At 35.6% G+C, this 26,890-nt stretch overlaps 1 protein-coding gene across 1 annotated transcript in view; it reads right to left on the minus strand.

The window, feature by feature from the left end:
* WDR70 (WD repeat domain 70) overlaps nucleotides 1-26,890 on the minus strand; it is a 129,899-nt gene that overhangs the window by 102,401 nt on the left and 608 nt on the right. Inside the window, exons 4-5 of the mRNA XM_027634628.1 lie at nucleotides 25,143-25,257; nucleotides 20,817-21,018 (exon numbers count right to left, since the gene is read on the minus strand). Of these exons, the coding sequence (XP_027490429.1) occupies nucleotides 20,817-21,018; nucleotides 25,143-25,257 (317 nt within the window). The remainder of the gene's footprint in view (nucleotides 1-20,816; nucleotides 21,019-25,142; nucleotides 25,258-26,890) is intronic.

Consider the following 26,890-nt stretch of genomic DNA (forward strand, 5'->3'; position numbering starts at 1 on the left):
ATAATTGCTGCCTTACTTGAAGACAGATGGAAAGGCCTGTGGTCCTAAATCGGCAGCAGGAATAGTTGGTGGAAGTGGAAGGGATACAACAGATCCTAGCAACAAATGGTGATGGAATTACCTCCATCTATTTAAAAAACTGCAGCATTTCCAACTCTCAAAAAAAGGACTTCCTGCAGTTTTAATCACCCAGATCCCAGGCCTCCTGGTAATTATGAAAAAAGAACTTTCTATTTTCATGCCTTTTGTTTAAATACCTCATGTTCATGTTTTCTTTCAAGTTTTTTTTTAAAGCCTACTTTCTTCCCATCCAAAATTACTGCATTGCATGGAAAAGCAAATGCCACCCTGCTGTTGGGCAAGCTGGGGAGAACAGGAAAGTTTGAGATTCATCAAAAGGCTTTCCTTTTTGACACCAGCACACAGACTAACAGTGCTGCAATCTACTTTGTGACCTGATACTACCAGATTTTTATCTTTTCCATTTTCTCCAGCAAAGAGTTCAAAATAATAAGCACAATTAAAAAGGAGTAATCAAGTGTAACAGGATGCGTTAAAAAGAGAAATGTAAGATCTCCTAATAAAAATGTTCATGCTGTAAATTATGTAAAGTACTGAAAGAAAACATTCTTAAGAGATTTTAAGGATAAAAACATGGGCAGAAAACTCATAACCAATCACAACAGAAAGGATGGGATTTCTAACACAGTACTTGCCAAAGCAGATAGGTACAACACTACAAGCTCTTCACAGAATCACAGAATTCTAAGGGTTGGAAGGGATCTCTGAGGAGTCTCTAGTCCAACCCCCTGCCAAGGCAGAGTCACCTAGAGCAGGTGACACAGGAATACATCCAGGTGAGTGTGGAATGTCTCCAGAGAGGGAGAACTCCAGGACCTTCCTGGGCAGCCTGTAAAGTTTAGACAGATAAAATACCACAGAAAAACCCTGAATTCTGGAGGTATTTATTTTTACCACCACAGAAATCCAGTCCAACTACTGCAATATCTAGTTACAATAATATATTAACACAAATACCAGAAGGCTTCAAACTCATGCTTGTAGTTGCTTGCTAATATCTATATCAAAATGTGTTTAGTTTATGGGTCCAAGTACTCTCTCTCAAACATCACCTAAAACACTTCAGTGGAAAGAAGTTTTATAAATCAATATAGTCTACAAAATTTCACAGTGGAACATTTGCACAACCTCTTTGTATTGGAACTAAGCTCAGACCCACAAACATGCAGTTTTTTCCTTTCTACCTAATGTCCAACTTTGATGTAAAAGTGAACAAAATTAAGAGAGTATTTTAGTGATGATGAACAGAGAGAACAGAATCCTGTTCCATTCTTCAACATTGAGTCTGAAACACTATTTCAAGAAAGATAAAAGGGTGTTGAGGGGAGTATTTCACAGATCTGGAAGAAAGTGTGCCTCATTCCTCTTTTCAAACTAGATAAATGTTTTAAGCTGTTAGGCACCCAGCTGAATTTTCCATGACAGCAGAGAAAGATGAAGGCAGTAACTAGAGTTCTAATTTATTTTTTCTGTTCTTTTTTAAACTTGTTTTTCAAACAAATACACACTGATGGCATGTTTGGTTCCACAATCATGCACTGATTAAAAACATATTACCTGTAAAACGGGCAGGTAAATGTGTAAGATATACACTAAGGTTCCACAAGTGTACACTCAAAAGATGGAGTATGAAAAAACACAATGTGACAAATGTGTAAGATGTTGTTCTACAGGAACAGAAAAACATAAACATTTTTGAGTTTACAGGAGTGCATTATCCACAAACTTCCATGCAGAAGGAAGTGTACAGATTTGAAAGGACATTTCAACAACTTTTAATTTCCTCTCTTTTAGGTGTTAGATTAGACAGATGTATTCTCATTCAAACTTGCATGCTATTAAACTCAGCTTGGCCCAGATTCATATAATCTGAGTTTCTGAATGTGACATATCTAAATATGGAAAACACTTACTTCAGACTTCCAATACAGCCTTCAAAAACAAGCAGATAACTCAAGAAGAATCAGAGTACCAAAAAAAGGAATCATTTGGAGACCTCTCCTCTTTCTGAATTATTCAGGAAGTGCAAGGCAACTAAATTCCTAACATTAGTGTCTTGATTATGTTGAATGAATCAGGGCCTACGCATCTGTATTATCTAAATTTCTGGTCTGAAAAAGATAAAGGAAAATATTCTGGAAAACATGCAAACACTGGTATGAACTATCTTGGCTGATATTTCCATGAAACACCCACAATATCAGTTGCTCATAGAAAAACATAGATAAATCATAACTACATGACAAATGCAAAAAACCTTCAAAATTAACAGAAATTCTGGAAGGGCCCTACAAAATGCTATTGCTTCCAGTTATAATCTAATTTGGGTAACAGTTAAACCAGCACAGAACTTATGTCTCTGGTTTTAGGTACAGTAAGATTAAGGAGATGTTATTCTTTCCTTTACTCAACTAAAAGGTATTGCTCCAATGTGCATTCAAGAACTAAGGAGGTGCTGCTAGTAGATGAGCTTCCTTTTGAATGTCTACAGAAAGTAAATTTGATTATTCAATATGGAAATGTGACTGTGGCTAGCTTCTCTCAACATCATCTAATTAACAGACTCATGAAATTTTTTCTTATGATCTGAAACAGAGTGTTTTGTCAGGTTCAACCAGCAAGGGAAAAGACCTTAGATTAAATCTTTATTCCTGCACATGACTGACTAAAAATAATAAATTTCTAGTGTTATTTTAAGTCAGATACGACATATTTTATTAGATGATGGGTCAAATGGTAATTCAGAGACTGTGCCCTGACACAACAGGTAAAGGCAATTAATTCTCTTCCCCTTCATGCCACTTGCTGGCATATCCCTTTCTGAAAAGATGCCAATGGCTTAACAGTTTAGAAAAGGTATTACAAGTAGAGTCTCAGCATGTTTGCAAATATCTTTTTTAGATATAAACATCATACTTCTAAAGTACAGCAAAAAGCCTGCCTGATCTGTCTCCTGGGAGACAGTTTTAGATAGATTTCAGGAGGCTACTATTTTTCATCTGGACTTTAAAATCTCATTCAGGTGGTTTCTAAATTTCTAACAAGTTCTTGATTTATGAAGTCATAGTTTATATTAATATTTATGATCTGGGAATTGTTCTCACGATATATACCAGAGAAATTCTCTTGAGCCTCTTCTAAAGCAAGTTATAGTCACTGATAAAACTGATTTAAATCTAAAATTGCCTGGAGTCCTTCAAGTTTCCTTTGCAGTTTCTGGGAGACTGATTTACTTAAGCTGAGCACTCTGGTGATACTTCAGATATGCTACATTCTGCTCACATAACCACCTACCTATTGCACCTTTACCTTCTCAGTTTCAAATGTGTATAAATATAAACACTTCATATTTGCTGAAATGGTATGTACAACTATATATACCACCAAAATGCACTCATGTTCAGTCAAGGCACAGTTTTACTACAGTAAAAAAAAATACAAAAAATTACTACTACCTCTTATGTTAAGAATGAAAAAAATCTTCAGCATTTCCAGTCAGACATATACTTTTTTAAGGTTATTCTTCAGAGTGGAAGAGAGTATTTTGTTTTAATATAATGGAATACGTCCATTCACTCTGAAACAGTTAAACAGCTCACACAACCACAGATCAGCTGACAATGAGGAGAAATAAAACAAACTCTGAAAGCTCTACTCTGGGTAGTAGGTATTCAAACAATAGCTTAATTATGAAAACAGAAAGGACAAATAATTGTGAACTTTCAACTCTCTGGAGCTGAAGTGCCAAATGTTTGGTTCAAATGCCAACAGGGCCTCACTTATGCATTCACATATTTTACATTCAGCTTGCTAAGAATTTTGTACCACAGATTCCACATGGGATTTCTACCACAGAGAATATGCCCGAAAAGACACTCATGAAAGAATCCAAAACTAAAACAAAGGATGCACAACTAGACTGAACTTCACATTCATTAACGCGTAATACTTTTCAGCCTGCTAGCCAGTTCACTTAAGTATTTACATTAAACTTACTCTAAAACATGTTTTATCTAAACTACACAGATGCTTTATCATTATCACCATTTGGAAAACTTTGAAGGAAAAAAAGCATGAAGTTCTTTCACCTGACTCACCAAGAGAAACCATGAACACTTAGATGTTTTTCACTGCTTGAAATGGCTTTACCGTTCACTAGATTTAACTTCTGTCTTAAAATAAAAGTATTTATGAAGTATCTTAGAATTTAGAAACTACATATGCACAAACTTAAACTCTTTTTTCAAAAAAATATTCCTCCCCTCTAAATATTTAAAAAGTCAGTAATACTATTAAGCCTTTCTAATTCATGCAGCAAAAAACAATTTTAGTTACACACACTTCTACGGAAGTATATTTAAATTATATATATGCAGTAGAATAAGCATTAAAGTTTCTTTTGCAAGCTTCATAAGCAATGGAATTAAGTCCATCAGCAGTACACTCGAGATTTTAATTCTGGACTCATCAAAACTTAAAAAGCCAATGTAATCAACAGATGTTCAATATTTGGCACTGCCATCTAAAACAGACATGGAGATTACTACAACTGAAATAAAATGCACTTTTTCTCTTGTCATAAAAGAGCCTGATGCTCATTAAAAGACTTCTGATGAACATGTTAGCATAGAATTTCATAAGCATGAACATGATACAAAGAACCACCTCCATAGCAGTGTAATAGCAACCTCATTAGTGAGCCACCTCTTTTAAATTATGCATGCTTTAGTGACCAAAATTAAAACAATACACCATCAGTTTGACCAATCCTTGACCTTTGACAATTTATTTCATACCTCAGTTTCTTCATCTGAAAAAATGTGAGTAAATAATATCTTAAGGAATCTGTTATAATGCTTTATTCAGCAATGTTGGCGAAATTCTTCAAATTCCTCAGGGATCCTGTTCTTAACAAACACACTATAGTCAGCAAATCTAAATAATCACAGCTCTAGGAAAAGAGATGTCCAAAGACTGTACTTTTCAACAGTTCTTCAACTGTTATTGTAAAACGTGTTCACTCAACTGTTTATTGCAGGATCTTGAGAGGCACAAATTTGTGTATGCATACCATCCCACTCAGTGACAATGACTGTAGCTGTTTACAAACTTATTGAATAATTAGAATAAGGAATTAAAAGTAAGTGTGTAAGCTCGAGCTACTCATGCAAAGAAGATCTGCAACTGCAGGGTGAAGGTAGTGGGGTGAGGGTTAAAAATTACAGCATGTCTAAGTTACTGCAGGAAGGAAGAACAATTTCCTATGTAGCTTCCACAGCTGGTTCCAATTCTATTACTGTTTCGATTACTAATTCTCCCATGCCACCCATAAATTACCTTCAAAACATTAATATTTAATCTCTCTCATAGAGCACAATTTTATGTAATGTGACATGAGACTAAATTGCTAAGTGACTTTAACTATGCGTCTGGAAAGAGGAAAATATACATTTATATTGTACACACTTAAGGTCCATGCTTGGAAGAAACACACCTTTCTCCATGCTTCACTCAGGTATATTCCTTTACCTAAAGCTTATGTCAGAGGAAGATAGTGCATTATGGCCAGATGATGTATCTCAGATTGCTAAAATTGTTGTGATGCCTAATAACACTGCAAATAATTTTCAAAATGTTCAAGGCAAATACTAAGTACTAGGTTAAAAACTGTAACCAGTGTGAATATCCTGGTTTTATCTGTAATCATAAATCAAATCATTTTAAATGTTCATAAAAATTATGAAACACGCTTGTCTTCTATGTATTTATATGGTATGCCTTACTACAGTACCTAGATATGTCAAGACCCCTCCAGTATACTGTGTTAAAAATACTGATTTCCATATATGTAATGTAGTCTGAAAATTCCAAATGACTACAATTAAACCTGACAAGACACACAACTAGACAGAGAGCCATTGATTTCTACAAAGCAATCAAACTATAATTATTCAGTATTGCTCAGTTCTGGGTTACACAGGAAAAGAACAAAGACCACAACACATCTTCCAGTGGGATGATGCCCAAGCCAAATCCAACAGTTATTATAGTCATTCCTCAAGGAACCTGAGAATAAGAGCATACAGAAGCAATGCTTTCACTTTTTAACCCAGACTTAGATAAAGATCCATTGTCTTGACAACAGACAATATTCTGTTGGAAAAAGAATGCAAAAATTCAAGAACATCATACCTTACTGAAATGCCTCATTTCACAGACTTTTACTGACATTATGCTAAGACCTCACCAATTTTAATTCCTGCATAACATTTGGAAAATATAGACTAGATACAACCTATGACACCTTTTCTTATTCAATAAGCATCTTGATCTTGACAAGGAGCTGCTGCAGATACTCTATACTATACAAAGATTATTTGAGTTGCAAGAATAATCTTCCTTTTACAGTCTAAGTTTGGATTATATGATTCAAATGAAGTCACTGTTAATCATGTACTTAATAAACTTATTAATCCATCTCAACTAAGTTAATAACAACATGGATCTTCAACTTGGTCATGGTAGACAGTTAACAATGTAACTTTAGTTCATACCAATCTAGTACAAGGATGAAAATTTCAGATATTCAGATGAAACTCTACGACTACTTTCTTTGCAGGAGTCCGGAAAGAAAAGCACAGTCCATAGATATAAAGAACTACAGATTTCAGACTATATATCTGCTATGAAATTTTCAACATGACAATTGCTTGTGTGCTCATATGTCTTAAATGGGATAAAATGTCCCATCTTCCACGTGTGCTACAATGACACAATAATAAGTATGGTAGATTCATGTATTCACTTGAGCCACTCAGATTTCACCAACATAGAAACCATTATTAATGCCTATTAGTTACACAGAATCATCCAATAGTTTGAGTTGGAAGGAACCTGTAAATGTCAACCAGTCCAATCCCCCTTCAACTAGATCAGGTTGCTCAGAGTCCCCTCCAACCTGCCCTTGAATTTCATTTCCAGGGATGGGGCACCTACCATCTCTCTGGCTAACCTGTTCCAGTGTTTACCACCCTCTATGTAAAAAAAACTTACTCCTTATAGCTACTCCAAATCAGCCCTAATTCAGCTCAAAGCCATTATCCCTTGTTCTATAAGTACAGACCCTGCTAAAAGGTTTGCCTCCATCTTTCTTATGGGGCTTCTTACCTACTGGAAGGCTGCAATAAGGTCTCCCCTGAGCCTTCTCTTATCCAGACCCCAACGCTCTCAGCCTTTCCTGTGCTTGGGACCCCAGATGCAGTGCTCCATGTGGGGTCTCACTAGAGTGGAGCAGAGGGGAAGAATTCCCTTTCTTGACCTGCTGCTCATACTGCTTTGGATTCAGCCCAGGACCCAGTTGGTTTTCTCGGCTGCAAGCATTTATTGCTGGGTCATGTCCAGCTTTTCATTCAGAAAAACCCCCAAAACCCTTCTTAGCAGAGGGGAGGGCTCTCTTCACTTCTCCATGCCTTCATCCCCTAGGGATGTAAAACCAAACAAAAAAACCACAATAGGAAAAAAAAACAGCTTTGCGTGTAACGCTCATATTACAAGCGCAATCTTGCTATTGTTGAGAAAACAGACCTGTGGTATTCCATACCTCCTGGTTGATTGGTAGAGTTCCTAGGGAATGCATGATTCCATAACTACTGTTTCCATTAAAAAAGCAAGCTAAAAAAAAAATCCTCCAGCAGTTCTTCCCCTGTAATAAGCAAGTCCAAGTACTGTTCTATCAAAAGAGAAACAAAAGTACAAAATAAGCCAAAAATGTACATGAGAGAAGCAGAGAGCTTATAAACACTTACTGGCTTTCCACAGGAAAGGATGAAGTGGTGGGAAGGAACATATGACCCATAAAATAATTGGAATTAAATGCAGTCCAAGACTTTTTGCTCAGATTTGTTCAAATTCCTTGCTATGGACATTTTCCAGACAACTAATATGGAAGTCAAAACAAGGATTCCCAATTTTGCATAGTTTGCTGCACTTGGGCAGAATTTAACTCCTGTTTCTGGAATTCATTCCGTAAGCCTGAATTCTTCACATTAACCTCATGTTTGACAAGCCCCTTGAACGTGTGATCCATGAAATGACATGGTTTATTTCTGAAACTAATGCTATCTCACATAACACCTACCGCTGTCCTATACTTGACTGTTTCCCAGGCCTCTTAAGAATTTACATTTCATCTCTTGGAAGCCACACAAAATGGACAGTAGATAGGCTTATAAAACAGATTGTTTTGCCTAGAGTTTTTCAATGCCATTATTCTGTTTACAGAAAAAAATGCAAAGTGCAAAATACAGATCACTTGAAAGTACTTTTCTTTACACGTTTTTAAGGTCTACCTGGCCTTCATTTCTGAATCCTCATTTCATTTGGTTATCCCAAGTAATATCCAGTCTGAGAGAGCAAAAATGGACCTCTGGGTAGAGAATGATGGCAACCCCTTGTCTTCAGGTTCCTCTCATGTGACCCTGATAAACCACTATAGACAGGAAGAAACTCCCTTCCTAAACCAATTAGTTCAGAAATGACTGTGTAGGGCAATCTATTAAAATGGGAAAACCTTTAAAACGGGAAAACTGACACTTGGTAAGTTGTTGTTCCTACCTGTGAACCACTTACCCTTGGAACTTCAGTGTAATACAGAATTAAGAAAACAGAGAAAGCAAAAGAATCCTGCTTTTGAAACACAATCATCAGTTTGACGCAGACATGTACAAAAATTACTAAAACCCATTACAAGTTATTCATGCATTCTGAAATCCTCACAGTCACTCTGATACCGAACAATTCCAGTAGCATGGACCATAGGTAAGGGAACAAGCTAGAAAGAGTGAGCAAATGCATATAAATAGATTTTTGCAGCTGGTTGCGGGTATCAAGGGCTTAGAAGTATCTATTAATACTGACAGGGACAGGGTAAATACAAATTACATATCAATATTTTGCACAATGAAGGGAGTGGGAGAGTACTGGCTAGAACACTGGAATTTTTCATAAGGTTACATATTTGCTCCAAGATGATAATTATTGTTCAAGTGTTTACAAACTTGCACTTAAAGAACTCAAATAACCCATAAGCTATAATGTGAACTGCATGCAATTTAACCTATCCACCCCAAAGGATGAAAGACCTGAGATGACCTTCTCAGAACTTGTAACTAGAACAGGATATGGTATGTTAAGCCTAACGTTTACACAGTAAGTCCTCAAGGTAAAAGTGCCAGGCTAAGAGATTATTGTCAGTGTGCCTCAGAGCTTCTCCTGCATGCCTTTTCAGCAAGAACAGTGGCACTGAGTGAAATCAGGAACTGTATTGCCAGGGACTGCCATGCTGTGTTTTCAAAAACCCTACAAAATCTAAAGCTGTGTTGCTGTCTTTGATGAAAGATTAGTTATTACAGATTAAAGATATTAAACACTACTTATTCCAAATACAAATATGTTGCACATGTGTTCGGAGTCTCGTATCAATTCCTGACCTGCAAGACATATCTCCTAATACAGAAAGCCTAAACCCACCAACAATCTCTCTTTAAGATGATCTGTGTCTCAATCACTCCTGATTTCACTGTCTTTATCTACAAAAACGTCAACATCTACAAACAGCTTTGAACCAAACACAGTTTCTCCTGCTCAATTTAGTTCTGAAAACAAGCCAATTACATTAGTGGTTATGTAACAGTAAGAAAAAACATAGCATGGAGATATTTTCTCACCTATATATAACTTAGGTTTAAAATGCTCCAAAAAATATTATATCACTAACTAATATTCCAAAAAGGTGAACAAAAAGGAAGTGTCAAGGTTGACCCCAGAAAAAAAAAATCTTCTTACTATATCGGAAAGCAAGGAGGTTTGATAAATCCATAACCATCAGAAGGAAACCTGAATCTCTGCCATCCCACATTTTGAGTATCTTTTTCTCTCCATACTTCTCAGTATGGAAATTTTCTATAATTAAGAGTATTACTTAGAGTAATATTAACTCTTCTTCAGACACCCATCCCACACAAGATGCAGCCAGATGCAAAATTTCGCCAGAGAAGTTGGGTAATTTCTATGACATTCTCTCACCGACTCAAACTTGGTTGCAGAGTCCATCATGAGGCTACTCCCTAAAAGTATCAGACAGAGTTGCAGCTTCCATTAGTTCCTACACTGCGAGACAATTCTCAAGAGGTAAACTAATGTAAATTGTATTAAATTACAGAGTTAAACTACAGCTGACAACTATTAAATTTTTTACAGGATAGGACTAGGTTTCATAACTATCATCATGTGATTTGAGCAGATGCTCATTTAAAACAGCATTATAAATAGCGTAGTTATAACTAATTTAGATTTAGTGACATTCATTTTACTCAGGGGAGTTAATATTTTTGTTGAAAATGCATTGAATTATTTTACTACTGCTCATTCTGCATTGAAACACTGATTGCAGTTTCTCATTTGGACTACATCACTTTGAGAAATCACAGAAAACTACCGTCAGGCCTTCTCATAAATTCACTGTCTATTCAATATCTCATAATTGCCTTCCATAAGAAAAATATTTTATGGACAGCAACTGGACTAAGCCTAGCACTATTTACACCATTAATTTAGAAATTATTGAAGCGAACTGCCTTGTCAAATGCAGTTGTCAAATGTAGAAACTTCCTTTATTACTCTATTACTTACAGGCTTGCATAGTCACAATGCAAATATAAACATCTGTTATTTTAAAAATCTATTTTTGAAAGATTCCTTTAGAGAAAGGAGAAAAATATAACAGAGTCACCAGAGATAGGGATACAAGCAGGAAGGGGACAGAAAGGATCAACAGAATGCCTGACCCCTACAAGGTACCTTAGGAAGAACTAGCAATTATGATAGAGTACAGGTCTGCCACGGACTAAAAAAAACAAAACAAAAGCCCCAAAACAACTGGTTGTCCTCACCAATGCTAGATAAGGCAGCATTTAATCACAGAATAGAGGAACAACTCTGAAGGACTTTGCAAAATGAAATGTAATAACTGCCAACTTAAAACAAATTAAGTTATTATAATTCCGTTGACAGAAAAGAAATCTATGATAGAATTTTTAAACTATTTTCTATCGAAATGTACTGTGAGGTTTGCTCTGTTATTTCTAGAATTTAGTTTTGGATGATACACTTTTAATCAGACAAAAATTATCACAATCTGATATGTGACCCAACATTTTACTTTGTATGCCTGCACATCCATGAATGTCATCCAAACAAGACAGTATTTTTAAACATGAGGAAAAGTAAATGCATAAAAAATACATGAGCGATATAAAAAGAGCAACTAGCACATGGGAGAATTTTAATATTTTAGAATTTTAATATTTTCCACAGGAAAAATTAACGGAGATAAAAGAATTTCTTTTTAGATGGTCTTGAAGCACCTAAAATGGCACAGAATGCTCATAAAGACCAAGGTTTAACACTGAAAACCAAGAAGGGGTTGTCTTTAGAACGATTCAGCACTCTGTATCACAGTGATCTTATAAAACAGGTATGTGCAGTTTGTATACATTGAGGATGATTAAGCTAGTTATTTTTTCTTCTGAATTTCTATTTCTGACATTTTGGTACCCAGTAGAAAAGGTAATGAATGTACCTAAAGAAGGAATGTCACTGAGAAATATCTTTATTCTTATACTTAAGACAACAAGAGCAGTTTCTTCATGACATTAGCTTTGCAAGAGACATACACTGACTATTTGTACTGAAAAAAGTTACAAATCTGATGGCACTGAAAGCCAGCTGATGCCCCCAGATGTGATTATAGCCTGATATGTAAGTTTGCTTTCTTTGCAGAGAACAGCACATTCCAAGACACCCTAAGTAACAAGTTGGTTAGAAAAAGGCAGATAAACACCTATAAATCCATATGATGCATGAAACTTGTAAGATTATTGACCTGAGAAACAGTAATTATTCTATGAGCTATGACTCTTCTCAATCCATATTTCAAGCAAAGCATAGCAAGCTCTTAACAGATATACGTTACATTACCTCTTAATCGAAATGTTGAAAGATTCTAGTTTGAAAGTTGTGCACTAAAATTCGAAACAGTTGAAGAATTTTTTCAAGTGCCATAATTGTTGCCATTCAGATGCAGTTCAAAAGTTTAAGAATTAATCACTGTTTTCCCCTTCTGCTCAGAATATTTCCAATATGAAGAATGAGAGTTTACCTCTTCCAAGAAATCACAAATTATTCTTTAAAACCAATGCTGATATGCCTTTTCAAATGAACTATCTGCATCAGCCACCACATTTCTGCATAATTTATTTTTGAATAAAATCTTATCTTTTACTCCTAATTCCTAAAAAACTAGTAATAGCAGTTCAATCCTATCAACACAGCATTTTCACAAAATTTGCTTTGTGCCTGCAATATGTGTAGCACAACCACAACATCTGCAAACAACATTTACTCAACACGCATTAAATATAAAGGCAGGCTTCAAAATAGGCTCAGAGATGTAGGTTCAATAACATGCAGAGAATACATCACCTGTTCTTGGTAGCTGTCTTCTGGACACAATGACTAACAGCAAAATAAGGACACAATTTGTATGCATTCTGAGAAAAATGAAGTCTTTAATTCCTTTCTGGTATTTCAAAATAGGCAGAACTAAAATAGTTGTACACTGACGAGTCAAGGAGGCTTTAAGTCCCTCTAATTTGATTCCCAACAAAAGGTCAAGTCACTAAACACTACAGCAGAAATGTACTTACAGACCCCTTTTTAGTGTGATTGCATTTGTCCTGTCATGAGGCTGTTTGCTCTGAAATTCCAGAAATCTAGAAACAAAATATTTCCAACATTTCTATGCCAACAATTCATATTGATTAGAACTCTGGCTTTTGCTTTCATTCCAGATATGATCTTAATTAATTAATTGAATAATGTAACTCTTCAAAACCATTTTTTTCCATGATAGAAGTTTTGATCATGTGTAGAAAAGTAAGTTCCTACTTTCTATAGCTGCTTCAGAATTTATTTCCTCCATTCACACTCATTATTACATGAAAAATAACCTCTGGGGCCTCTGTACTGCAAATGGCCACTGTGACTGACTGAGTTCAACTCTGATTTAAGACCTTGTGTTTCATCACTCGAGAATGCTCACTGAATTCCACACATCCAAATAATCCAAACCAAAACCTTGACATCGTATTGTTTACTCTTAAAACTGATTCCAAAATAGGTGCTAAAGGGGGTTGCAGAAACCATGCAAGACATCCAGAAGTTCCATGAAGGCTGCTAGGGATCTACGGTGTTTTCACTGCCCTCTTGTGCAATTTTAGGGAAGGAAAGGAAAAAAAAAAGTGTATTGATGTTAGTTGGCAGTACTAGGGTTAAGGTGAATCAAAGAAACAGGAAAGTTTTAAGTCAAACATTGACTGCATCTCATGCGGACAAACTCAAACTTGTGATTCATCCAGGTAACTCACGTAATAACTGCAATGCAGACACAGCAGCAAAGAATGAACCTGAGTTTCATGAGATAACTATTAGCTATTTGCATTAAGCCCTATTTGCAGAAGAGAGAGCTCCCTATCTCTACAGAAAAGGTCTTGTCTGAACTATTTCTTTTGTATTGGGAAGTAAAGGTTACATAATGTATCACCTTTTTGCTATTCTTGCACATAATGCTTATGATACGAAAGTAACTTTTGTTAAACAAAGTAATGTTTTACTTGAAAACCAAGTGCTACATCTAAGTTGCCTGCCTTTTTAGACTACCTTAAGGTTCTCATATAAACAGATGTCAGATCCTAGAAGAAAACTGAAAAAGAAATCTTTATCTTATCTGTCATTAAGTAGGCGCTTTGAGACATTTCAAAAAGTTTTTCTACAAAACCAACACTTTTAAAACCGATAACGTTCAAAATTAAAATAAAATACTTCTAGTAGCATAAAGGAACTAATAGTTTACAAAAGCAACATATGCACTCACTAGAGTCTAAGAGCTTTAAACACATTTCAAAAGTCTGAGAACTAGAGTATGAAAGGCTATGGTTAATAAAAAAGTCATATGAATGATTCTTTATGATTATTCAGTTCTTCTGGAGAAAGTAATTATTTTAGTTTATGAAAGGAAATCAGAAAAAATTCTCAACATATTCCCACAATATCTGGTTAAATGAACATGCATCAATCTCTAGTTATAATGTATCAAATAAACATTTATAAATAGTACACCAGGTAATGCAGCAAAATACTATCCACGATCCTAATAATTTGAAAATAATTTTACTACGTTTTAAAATACAAAGGAAAAGGATAATCAGAAGTAATGGAAAGAAGTTCAGTATGATTACTGTGTGATCTGGACACTGTTAGTATCAAGTATGTATAGTCCCTGTATACTGCTAAGTGCCCACCTGCAAATAAGAGATGCCATTTCAGCAGTTGTAAAACAATACATATGGTAGTTTCACATTCATAAAAATCCAAAGCCATCTTTTAAACAAACAGCAGACATTGCTAGAGTCAAGAAAATGGCTCTCCAAGGATTCCATTGGAGCAGTCTGCAGTTCCAACAGTTTAGCATAAATCAGTTCATCAAAAATCCTGTGAAGACTTGTTTTGGAGAGGAAGTGTGACTGCATGTCACTTACACTCCTCCTTCAAATACAACCTTTTAAATTATTTATTCATCCTCACCATGAATATTTCAAATACTTGTTATCATCCACTTCATTTTCCTCTTGATTCAAGCAAGAGTTTCTATACCTGTATTACTCATTATTCTGCTTAGAGCATAAACAACTTTTCAGAAAGATACCCCTTACATGCCAGATAAAAAGAGAACCTGCTATCTCTCATTTATGTTTTACACAGCAATGCCAACAAGGTCAAATACAGTGTGAGCATTGCTGTTAGCTCCCTTGCCAAATTTTAAAATTTTTTATATATTCTAACACTGATGGAAACAATATGTTATTTGTGCTTCTTTTTTAAAAGCATATTTGGAATTTGTTGCAACTGCCAAAAATAGCATCATGTAAAGAGGTAGTCATTACTTTCTCTTGTCTGTAAGCTTTTTACGTTCTCAAAGAATAAACTAATTTCAGTATCTTCACCTCCAAATATCCCAACTTCTACTGGAAGTAAAGAAAGTAATATTTAGGATTGAATTTTCATATATCATTGGATGAACAGAATTTCCCAACATTTCCAACTGCTCATTCTTGTTAAATAATACTATACCAAAAGTACAGTCTGGTAACTGAGATGTACATGCAGAACATGTCCTTAGAAAGACTTAGATTTTATTGTTTTTCTTAAGGCGTAGGTCACAGAATTGGACAGTCTCAAGGCTATCCATGCCTCAAACATATTTGGCAGGAAAAAAAAAATTAATTCTACACCCCCTCTAAGGACAGTAGAGGACATTAGCTTCCACAAAATCTTCTGACTATAAAGAAATCAACGGTTGCATGAGGATCCCATGTTCCAAGGGTGGGAGGTTTGTAGCCAAAGTATATCTGGCCCTGAGATGAAGAACACTCTCCTTCACTCTTAACAGTTCTCTCTTCAAACACAGAAGTGGTACCAGCAGCTCCTAAAGCTGGCTCCACTAGCTTCAGACTGACCTGATAAAGGGTCTCTAAAGGAGATGATAAAAAGTAAAAACAAGACATAAGAAGACCACTGAAGTTTGTTAAAAAGGGCACTAGTAACAATAATTATGTTCTATATCACATCTTATTTAACATTGCTAAAGTCACGTCTCTCTAATTTTTAAGTACCTCCCAGTTAATAAATATATGCCTACTAATACTCTCACAAAATATTTCTAGAAACAACCTCATAGGACTAAGTATGTATCTGTGGAGGAAACATTCTAAAACTTCTCATATTCTGTCATATTAAAAATTAATTAAAATCAATATCATCCACCAAAAAGGCATGGTACGATACACAGCGGAGAAGGCTTGCCCTTACTAGATTGTGCAGAATCAATAGACATTTTTGCAAGTACATTCATTTTCTGTAGAACAACTGGTAATCACGAACTCGGAGGTACTGTGTTGAAGAGAAGATGAGCAAACATCCCATGCCTTTTTATCAAAGACAAACATTTCCTAAGGGAATTACACTGTTAGCTTCCTCTTCATATGATATTCTCAGTTTCTTATGTTAAGCATTCCTTCCATTACAGCTTCTGTTTGATTGTCTCACATTTTTAGACTGAGCTTCATTATACCAATTTTAGGGGCCAGATTTTGTTTTCATTTTTGTGAAGCTTGCAAATTCATTCTAACTCACTTTGGAAATATTTTTTCTCACTCTTTGCAACACCGGTAACGACATCAATAATCCTTAACAAAAATTCCACAGCTTGTTCCAAGTTTAATATAAAGAAAATACATTTATCTGATTTTTATTGTCAAGACCTAAGAACACAGTATGCACATATATGACAAAAGCATTTTCTTTTTGATTAAATAGGAAGGTAGCACTCAAATTAAAAGCAATGGTAATTGCTACCTATTTTTCATCAACTTCTCAATGCCTAGAAATGGTTAAAAAATAATGCCTCTCATTCTCAAACCCACACTTTTCTGTCTCTATTGCACACACAAAAATTGCTTTGTTCGGCTTACAACACTTTTCCTCTTTAGACAAGATGAAACATGACTGGGTAAATAAGGTTCAGCAGTTACCAGGACAGACAATCCTCAGCCTAAATGTTATAAATCCTTAGGATGACTAAAAATTCCCCTAACATTTATTTATTTTTACAACACCATGATTTTTAGCCTGGCTCCCTAGCCAAATTCTAATTGGAGCAATTACAGCCTACTTAAATTCTCCATCTAAATCAGCAGGAAATGGCTGTCTTCCATTCCGAACAAATGAATATTACTGGTATGTCCTGTTAAACTTCTGCGAAAAATTTAAGAATATCTCAAAACAATTCTAAAACCTAGAATCCAGCTATGCTATCATTCTGGAAACATGCCAAATCAGAGTACAGCCTTGGGCCTTGAGGACACCCAAGGCTGTACTTGTTTCAGGGACATAATTACAACATGATTATGTTGGTGCTGCAGGGAGAAACAGTTCTCTGTTCCAAAGGAGACTCAACTATAACTCAGCTCCAGACAGAAGGTAAATCCTTACCAATCCATCTGGCAAATCGTTCAACAGTCACCTTCCTACCTGTTGCTTCAAGTCAGGAAAAGTGTCACAACATGCTAACGGTCTGCTAAGTTTTGTTAAAGATCTCAGCACATTTTCTAATGACACATAGAAGAGAGCATGAACACACACACACTCTCTTACTAAAGTCTTTTAATAGGTGCCATCCATTCCCTTGAAAAATGTTTCTGTCCGAGATTTAAAGCTGTCCACTTATCAACACTGTCATGACTGCTTTTTGCTAGTCTTTGTCCCCCTCCAGCCAGATTTTGATGGCACAAACACCAGACAGATTCCCAGTGCATCTTTGCATGGCAAAAAACCTGGCAAAGACTACTGTATCTCTCAGCCTCAAAATTTACCACATGAAATATTGCCCTCATTAAGAATCTGCTCTCTGTAAAATAAGCTCTTTTCTCTTCTAAAGATTTTCTTCAAGTATTCCAGAAAGGCTTACTTCTCAGGATAGAAACCAAACCTGTAAAGCTTCCTACTACAGAAGATGCTCTGCTGTCTCCTTCCCCCTCTCAGCTTACAACCACATGAAAAATTGTCACTGATGATCCAAACAGGTTTTTACACCAGTAGAAGAAAAAGTACTACAGAAAAGCACTGATCACAATAGCCAACTTCTTATTTTCCTCATTCCTCAAATTAATGTAAGCCTCCTATATAAAAAGGAATACTACAAAAAGACAAAAATATCAGAGGGAATTAATATTAAGTGTACCTATTACAAAAATGAATAATACTCAAAAAAAATCAGTGCTGATTCAAAACATTCAGCAAGTAACTGCTGTTAATCATTTTTCCATAAAAACACCGATACAAAAAAATTCCCATCAAAGATAATAACCACCAGCAACTCCTTCTACCATATGTTTATTCCATAAAATATCCAGTGTGAGCTGGGCAGTCCTGGGCCAACCCTGGACTCAAAAGTTGCCAGCCTCATAGCAACCCAACTTGACAAATGTGCCCATTGACGGTCTGTAATAAAAAAGCAAAACAACTGAACAAGGAATAGTGAAAAACAAAATGTTCCTATAATAAAAACCACAGCTGAAGTCAGGCTTGAAATACAGCAGCAAGCTATCAAGGTAAAGTCAGTATTTTGATATATTTTATCAGTTATACAAAATTCACAAGACTTCTGATTACAAATCGCAAATACACTGCAATACCTATAAGTATTGGAGAAAAATGTTATTCCTTCAGGATCAAAAACATTGATACTTGTGTTTTCAAGAAATTACTTCAGTAGCAAAATATGCTAACAAAAGAGAGACAGTCTCATACTACATCTGAGGGAAAAAAAATATTCAGCTTTCAGTTTCTCCTGTCTCAGTTCCACACCCATGTATACCAACCACAGCCTGACATATAAGCAAAGAAAAGGAATCACAGAGTTCTCGTAACGGCAACACCTGCCTTCCCTGGGGCTCACAAGATCATCCTGTGATCACCAATCGATCAACAGGAAATCAGGAAAGCACAGCTGCTTCCTGATTCCCTTCACAGGAAAGAAAAACTGAGTTCATGAGCAGCAGTAAGGGAAGGCTCTAGACCCCAAAGGCCTCTGGCATTCACACTGACACAAAATCTTCCCAGTTATAAATTAACTGTTTAGACTGAAAACCCACAAGTCTCATATTTCTGCTGCTCTGCTTACTCTCAACCAAATCTATTCTAGACTGTTTTGTAACTATTGTCTTAAGTTCAGACAAACTTAAATCACACCAGACCGCAAGTTACCTTTCTGTCTGAAACTTTTCAGTAGGGTCTTTTAACTCTGGTCTCCAATAACCACTTTGTCAAGCCAGCTGTAGCATTATTCAAATACATATAAATAAAAAATAAACATCAGTGTCTTGTTAGAAATTGTAACAGCCAATCAGCAAAGTGACTACTGAGATAGGTGAAAGTAAAGTAAAACTACTTAGATAAGTTAAAGTAAAACAAGCTGTTTGTGAACACAGTTTTGCCTTCATCATTCTGGAGAAGATGTTAGAAGAGAAAGAGTGGCTTTAGTATGACATGATACACAACTGAAATTCAGTGAGCCTATGACACCCTCAGGAATATAGACTCACTCCACAGAGCCATAACAGCTAAAAAGTAAGATAATTATTGACATAGATCAATAGTAAGCCATAAGTCAAGTTAGGGTTTATGTCATTCTCAAGGGAAGTTTGGGATTTATCGCCAGTTGGTTCCCTGAGACAGAAAAAGTCATATGTGGGGTACAGAGGAGATCACAGAAAGTACAGGACTAAAATGTAGTTTGATAATTAAACAAATCCATAGGCAACTGTGAATCAAGTGGACCAGACATCATAATGTAAACCCCTATGGCATCAGAATTTCCTCTGCAGGGAAACAAAAAAAAAGAAAAAATTTGTGATCATGTAAGTTTAGGCTCACTCTAAAAATCAGTTATGTCATTGCTTAAGAAGTTCATCTCATTCATTTTAATTGAGCACTATAAACTTGTGTTGAAGTTCACAAAATGCAAACTAAGAGATATCATACAAAAAAAGAGTGCCCAGTAAAAACTAAAGAGAAGTTGAAAGGAAAGCCTTGAGACACCCGAAAATTTGGGGCTTTTTTATAGTTAGGTTTATATTTGAGTAACAGGACATACAGGTCTTTTTCTGCTACCCTGTGGTTCAAAACAGCATAAGTAAGGCTGTTTTCACAGGACTTCTATCACTGCTGCTACACATGGAAACCATCAAACAAAATCCAATGCCACAAAATATTTGATCCAGGCAGTTTTGAAGAACATCAAACCATTAATCTTTTCATGGAGTTGTAAAGGTTGGAAAAGACCTTCAAAATCTCCAGTCCAACCGTCAACTCAGTGCTACCACTGTAACCCTTAAACCTCTAAACCACGTCATCCAGCACCAGATACAGATGCCTTTTAACTAAATGGAGAAAGATTTGCTAACTAAATATCTGTGATACCAAAATTAGGCTGTTAGGGGTTTTTCTTGATTTCAATATAGACAGAAAAACCTATATCTCTCTAGCAAATAGGCCTGGCTCTTATTTAGAAAAAAACCAAACCAAAATACACAAAAATAAACAACAAAGAAACAAAAAGGGAAAGAAAGGGGGAAAAAAAGAAAAAAAAAACCACCTCAGTTACCATAGATCATTTTCTCAAAACAGTCCTGCTATAGAACTGTTTCAGGCCCACCTCTGCCTCCTCTTTCTTCTAAAAAATTCTACATATGATTTGGGAAATAAACCATCTAAAATATTAATATGAAATGTTTACCTCGTTCTTTCATAACATGAAAACAAAGAATTAAACAATATATAATAACTGATAATGAATTTCACATGTGTATTTTTGTTTTAAATCCTAGCATTTTTAAATTAAAACAATCACTTGCATTTGATAAAGTATCATTAGAAAAAACAGATAACCTGCATTTCAAACAAGTCACACTTCACCTAGAAATTCCATCGTAAAGGAAGAGCACACACACAAATCAGTCTACTGAAAGCATTAAAACATTAAAGAGGAACAAATTACTTACATTATCTTCTTCCTCTGTATCATCATTGTCATTATCGTCATCACTATCCTTGAACCCTGGCGGAAGTGGTGGCCCAATGAATTCATCATCATCATCATCATCAGTATCCTCAGCTGGACCTTTAGCAGAACTCTGGGGTTGCATGGAAGGACCAGTTAACTCTTCATTTGAGCTGTCCTCACTTTCACTACTGACTGTCTCTCTGCAAGAAAAATTTAAAACATTACTATTTCAAGAACATAGCCACTTCCATAGGAATTTTCAGATAAAAGATGTTGGGTACTCTTGTCAATCTATAGACACCAAAATTAGCCAGTAAAATGTATGTTAATTTTTATTAAGCATCATCTTGAAAGCACAAAGAAAAGCTTTGAGAAAGGAATTATCATAGCGACAGACAGTTCAAAAAACTGAAGAAAATAAAAAAGAGTTAAATGGATTCTAAAAGCAACAGTACCACATCATTAGTACAGATTTCAACATTGCTTAGAAACCAACAGAATATACTGTTACACAGCAATTTCAAGATACTGTTTCAAGCTGCAGCTTGTACAGATGCTCTGCACCTCTGCTGTCTGGGTGAAAAACAAAACAGTAACTGCCCAGGCTCACACCCAGACTGAGAACACAAAGCGTGGCACTTTGCTTTGAAATGCTGGTAAAGAATAATAGAGTACTAAGAACTTTCGCACAAAGTCTAAACTCTGAAAGTTACATCAAATTGCCACTTTGATGTTGTCCAAATCGGTTGTGTAAACACATTACTTTTGGCATTGGGAAATTTCTGAAAAGTTGAGTTATTTAGTCCACGTTCACGCATTTTATTCAAAATAGCCGCGCCCCCTCTGCTGGCAGCTCCAAGAAGGGCCACTCGAATCAGCAGAAGATCTCAAAGGAATTAGCAGCCTTTCGACTACATAAAGTGTATCATCACAGTGATACTTTGCAGCACAAATCATTTGTTCCTTTCATATTCAGTGAGATAAACTCCCAAGCCAAGTCTTGCAATTTGATCTTATATTTTCAGAATTTTTAAGTGAGCAGACTGCAAAACAGTCTTATTTTTCTTTTCTCTTTGTTAAACTACAGAGGTATCACTTTAGGGTTTTTTTAAAAAAAGTTTAGGTTATCACTTAAAAACTGTAATAAAAACATGAAAGTTTAAGAATATAATAAAAGATTAAGAAAATCAGTTCTAACCTACGTAATTGTGACAGAGAAGGCATCTTCATTCTGCCCCCAACACCAGCTGTACACTAAACAGGTACTAACTACAAATTTTTGTGCTGGACAAGCAACTGAAACTCTATTTTAGGAATAAATCAAAAAAACCTAAACCCAAAACAATTTAGGTCCTCAGATATTACAGAGAAGAGGCGGGTTTGATGCCCGAAAGTTTTTCTAAGTTTTCCAACTATACGTATTAGTATAATAAAGTAAACTACCTCTACATACGAACTTGCTTTTGCATAGTGATGACAGACATTTAAAGACTTCCATCAGGATACGATTATCTAATAAAAACAACTCAAATAAAAAGAGCTTCTCCTACTCTACAAAAATGGGGCAATCAATATCCTTTTACCAAAAGGAAAATTTTACAGCATGTGAAGCACAGCTTGGGATCTCCAAAGTTCTTCCAGTAAGTTATCCTCAAAACTAAGTTCACAATACTATGGGCAAAAGACTTGTGTTTGAACAGCTGATATGCATTCCTAGACTAAAAATCTTTTCCCTAAATGCTAAACTATTTAATAAGTTTTGGAATGTAACCAAAAATATACACTGTGACAGTGAGAAGGATGTATACAACATTCGAGGAGGCCATTCCAATCCTGGTGTCACGGAGGTTCAGATCTTTCTACAGACACTCAAAAGCAATATCTACCTTTCTTCCTAACTACCCGTCCTTATCATTTTCTCATTTGCTAGGAAGGAAGTTGATCAAATCAAACATTTCAGTATTTTAAGGGGCAATGTAGCCACTCTGCACATGAAATGGCCAGAGTTGCTGTCCTATTTTTCAACCCCACTCCAAGCTTGGCAGGGAGAGCCAAGTACTCCAGCTACAGCTACCAGTATCCTCTGTCCTGACCGGAATAAAGTCAAACATAACAACACGCCAGTGCAGCCAGACCAAAAGCCCATCTGCCCTCCTGACAGCAACTGGGAGTGGTGCTGACAGAAAGGATAAAACAAGTGGTGCTCCTTCAACTTTCAGCCTTCCAGTCTAACTCTAGCAGGGACTGTAAAGGAAGAAGAACCATTTTGCCAGACCCTTTCCCAGGATTCAGAGAAGGGTAAGGAATTTTTTTTTGCTTCCCCTTATTACCTCCTCAGTGAGTGAAACAAGCTGTAAGAGTAAAGAAAAGGAAACTGTAACAGAGCATGGATGGTACACTGAGAAATAATAAAACACATTCTGAGAGTTGTGCAAATATGTGAGCATATCCTTCCCATGTGTTAACTCTTCTTACATCATTCACTCAATTTTCTCCATTTTTTTCTTTTCATTTTGCAAAGCACAATTACTATACTTCTGCATAAATACATTAAGTACCATAACTATTGTAAATATCCCTCTACAGCAAAACACCTCAAGAGCCAAAATAATCAGTAGCTGTTCTTCACATTGTTTTGGAGAGACTATCAACTAAAAAATTAGTATAAGGGCTACTGAGATATCTGAAAGTACCTGGAAATTAAAAAAAATTAAAATTCAGTAAACTGCTGCCATTTTTAGGGAACAGATGATGCTACACATACTAAATCACTTTATAGTAACTAAAATCTACTTTATAAAAAAAACCAGAAAATCCTGTATTTCAGACTTAAATTGTTAGTTGCAGAATTGTTCCTCTGAATTAAGACTGAGGCACAATAGCATGACTCTTTCATTAGCTTCCTGTTTCTAATCACTAAGTACTAAGCTACCTATCCTATTCTACAAGGAAATACAAAACTTCCAGGAGAGCTTTTCATGTCAAGCCCTTCCTTCTCAATGCTTAGTAAAAACAAAAGGAAAAACAAAAGAAAATTTACTATCAGCAGAACTCAGATGAGTTACCAGAGCTTAACTAATAACTCAGCATACTGAAAAGTATTTGTTATCTTCCTTTATACAAAGTCCCTGGAGTTCTCTCCTGTCAGGTCTATTAGCAAAATGAGATGATTATGGAAAGCCTCTGTATCAACTGACTGTTCTCCTCTTTACCATTTGTTTAAATTGCTTCTGTATACTGGAGTCACCCATACACAATACACGATCATGTTACATTTAAAATTCTTGTTGTTCTTCATTATGTCACCAAATAGATATATAAGTTCATCAAAAAAAAAAAAAATGGGAGCACGGATATTTTTCCCTCGAGCACAAGAGGATCCAGAGGGTAGTATTTCAGTTATTTCAGTGAGAGTGCATGGCTCATTCGAGTTTTTCATAGAGCAACAGGCAAAAAATTTTCTAACAAAAATTTGCTCAGTCTGAAATTCTAAAAGTTTCTCTATAACAACCTACCACATATAGACTCTACCAGCCCATAACATACATATATATGGGAATGTATATATACATATATATATACACATATATATACATATATATATAATATACATATATATATATATAGGTCTGCTAAAGTCTTGTATGGCTTATTAGACTTTGATAGATAGAGAAAGGTAAAAATTTACAGTGCACTCATCTCTGCAAGCTCTGCTGTACAATGGAGTTTGTGGTCCCCATTGCCCTCAGCTCCTTTTGATCTTCCAGCAATTCAGAATTCAAACTGTATATGCCATAGCATACATTGTTTATCAATAATAAATGTTGGCAAGTCTTAAGAGTATATTTCATACTGAAGACAAAACAAAAAACTTTCTTTACCCCACCATTACTCTACAAAACCAGCATGCAGAGGCTCTCCACCTACCTCACTTTCTTTTTCATCAGACATGAACAAGCACATTCCATTTACAAGCGACAAAAATAGCTGCTAATAAGGTTGACATGTTGTCATTATATCTGGCCTAATATTTTAAAAAAATCCACAGATATTGACATTATTGTTATTTTTAAAAAGTATGCCCAACAAGATCAAGGAGAAGACTGCAAAAATGAATATCAAATATACCTAATATCAATATACACAAATATGGACACATCTTCAGGATTAAAAAAAAAAATCAAAATCTGTGTTGTCACTGGAATACTTCAGATAACACAGACATGTTCACAAAAGTTAAATGTCACTCATGTTATCAGAACAAACAAACACCCTTTTCAGAAGAGAAATCTGCTACATGGAATCTCCCACCATATCTAAGTACCTTTCAGTTAATGTGGACCCAGCTCCTGTTGCACTGGATGCTGAAGCTGATGACTCAGCGCATGGAATTCTAAACTCCTTTTCAGTCTGGTCTTCCTTTTCTCTTTCACGGGCCTCTGAACACAGAGAGCACAGACAAAACAAATAATCAAGTCTTTTAGAAAATATTAAAATTAGTGGCTTGCTGAGGATAGTTAGCCAACTTTCTTCATTTTCAGACCTATATGAAATATTTGAAAAGGTAACAGCAAATAAAACATTTAACCTGAAAATACTTTTACACATAAACTAAATTTCCATTGCTACTGCAATGATCACACTACAAAATACTACAAGAAAACATAAATGCCAGTTGTTCATTTGTACATGCTTTCAAATGTGTTGATTATATAAGGATGCTGATATTTCAGTATTTTCAACACTATATTAAAGCAGTATGATTACTTCAGAGAACTTTTGATGTTTTCATAGTGCAGGGAACTAAATTAGTACATAAGCATACAGATGTGAACACCTGCAAGATACAGAACCAGGAAACATATCAAGTAGTGGAGGAGACATATGCGAAAGTTATCACAGTTATTCCGAAAAGCTAAAAATCAGAAGTGTATCTTAAGAAATCTGAAAATAAAATGCTCACATTAAGCCCCCCAACAAAAAGCTGTAACACATACACATTTTTGATTGCTATACACTGAATACTAAAATTTGTTTCTAAGTTAAATACCTGAACTACATACAAAGCTTTAAAATTTTTGGCAAAATAATGAACTTTACCAAAAAAAAATGCTGCATGCTTCCTTTACAGGCACAAGCCTAGAATCTGGGGGCAGGGCAGGGGGATGGGATGGGGTGGAGCAGGGAAAGGAACAGGATACATTCAAGACATAGGTCAAGATATCTTGACTTAAAAACTTAGGGGTTTGTAATCGCTTACTGAATCTCCCTCCTAAACAAAAACTTGATGTAAACAAATGATTTCTCAAGAGAAATGATAGCTCAAGTTGAACAAGTCTCAAACATAGAAAGGTTTCCAACATGGACACACATTGCTGTGTTCAGATTCAGCGAACACACAAAAAAAAAAAAAAAGTCCTAACTGAATTTGGGAATCCCTTGTATATTTGAATTCCACAGTGTCTTAAAATCCACAAAGTCAATAAGCCCCCACAGATCTTGTGGTTCTGCATAGAATCAAGGCAATAAAAAGCCCTAACATCGTAACATGATTAGATTATTAAGGTCTATTAATTTCATAAACCACAACAGTTAAGAGAGCAGGTTAAGTGTAATCTAGTAGGATGGAAGCTGCTCAACCATGATGGCATCATATGAAAAACAAAACAGAAGGCATACGTTCTGCACAAACTGTCCAAGCGGAAGGAGAAAGCATGCAAAATTGATAAAGAGATTTCTAGAATATATATGAGTGCTCTCAAGAACCTTGTTTGGACTGCTGTTCACTTGGATACAGGCAGCAAATGATACAATTTCCTCCATCTACCACTCTCAAACCACCACCTTGAAAATGCACAGCAAAAGACACACTTGTGGACTGCAATATAACCTGATGTTTGCTATAAGACAAACACGTCTTCTTCATTATTTTGTTGTCTTTAGATTAAAGCTTCGTACCATCTTCCCTTCCAAAATACATACACAGCTAAGCAAAAGAAGAAAGGAAATACTCTCATGTTCAAATTCGCCTTTTTTCTGTATCTGCAAGCTTGCACACTCACACTGCTCTTA

The sequence above is a fragment of the Corapipo altera genome, unplaced genomic scaffold (assembly GCF_003945725.1).
Source record: "Corapipo altera isolate COAL_440 unplaced genomic scaffold, ASM394572v1 61411, whole genome shotgun sequence".
NCBI lineage: Eukaryota > Metazoa > Chordata > Aves > Passeriformes > Pipridae > Corapipo > Corapipo altera.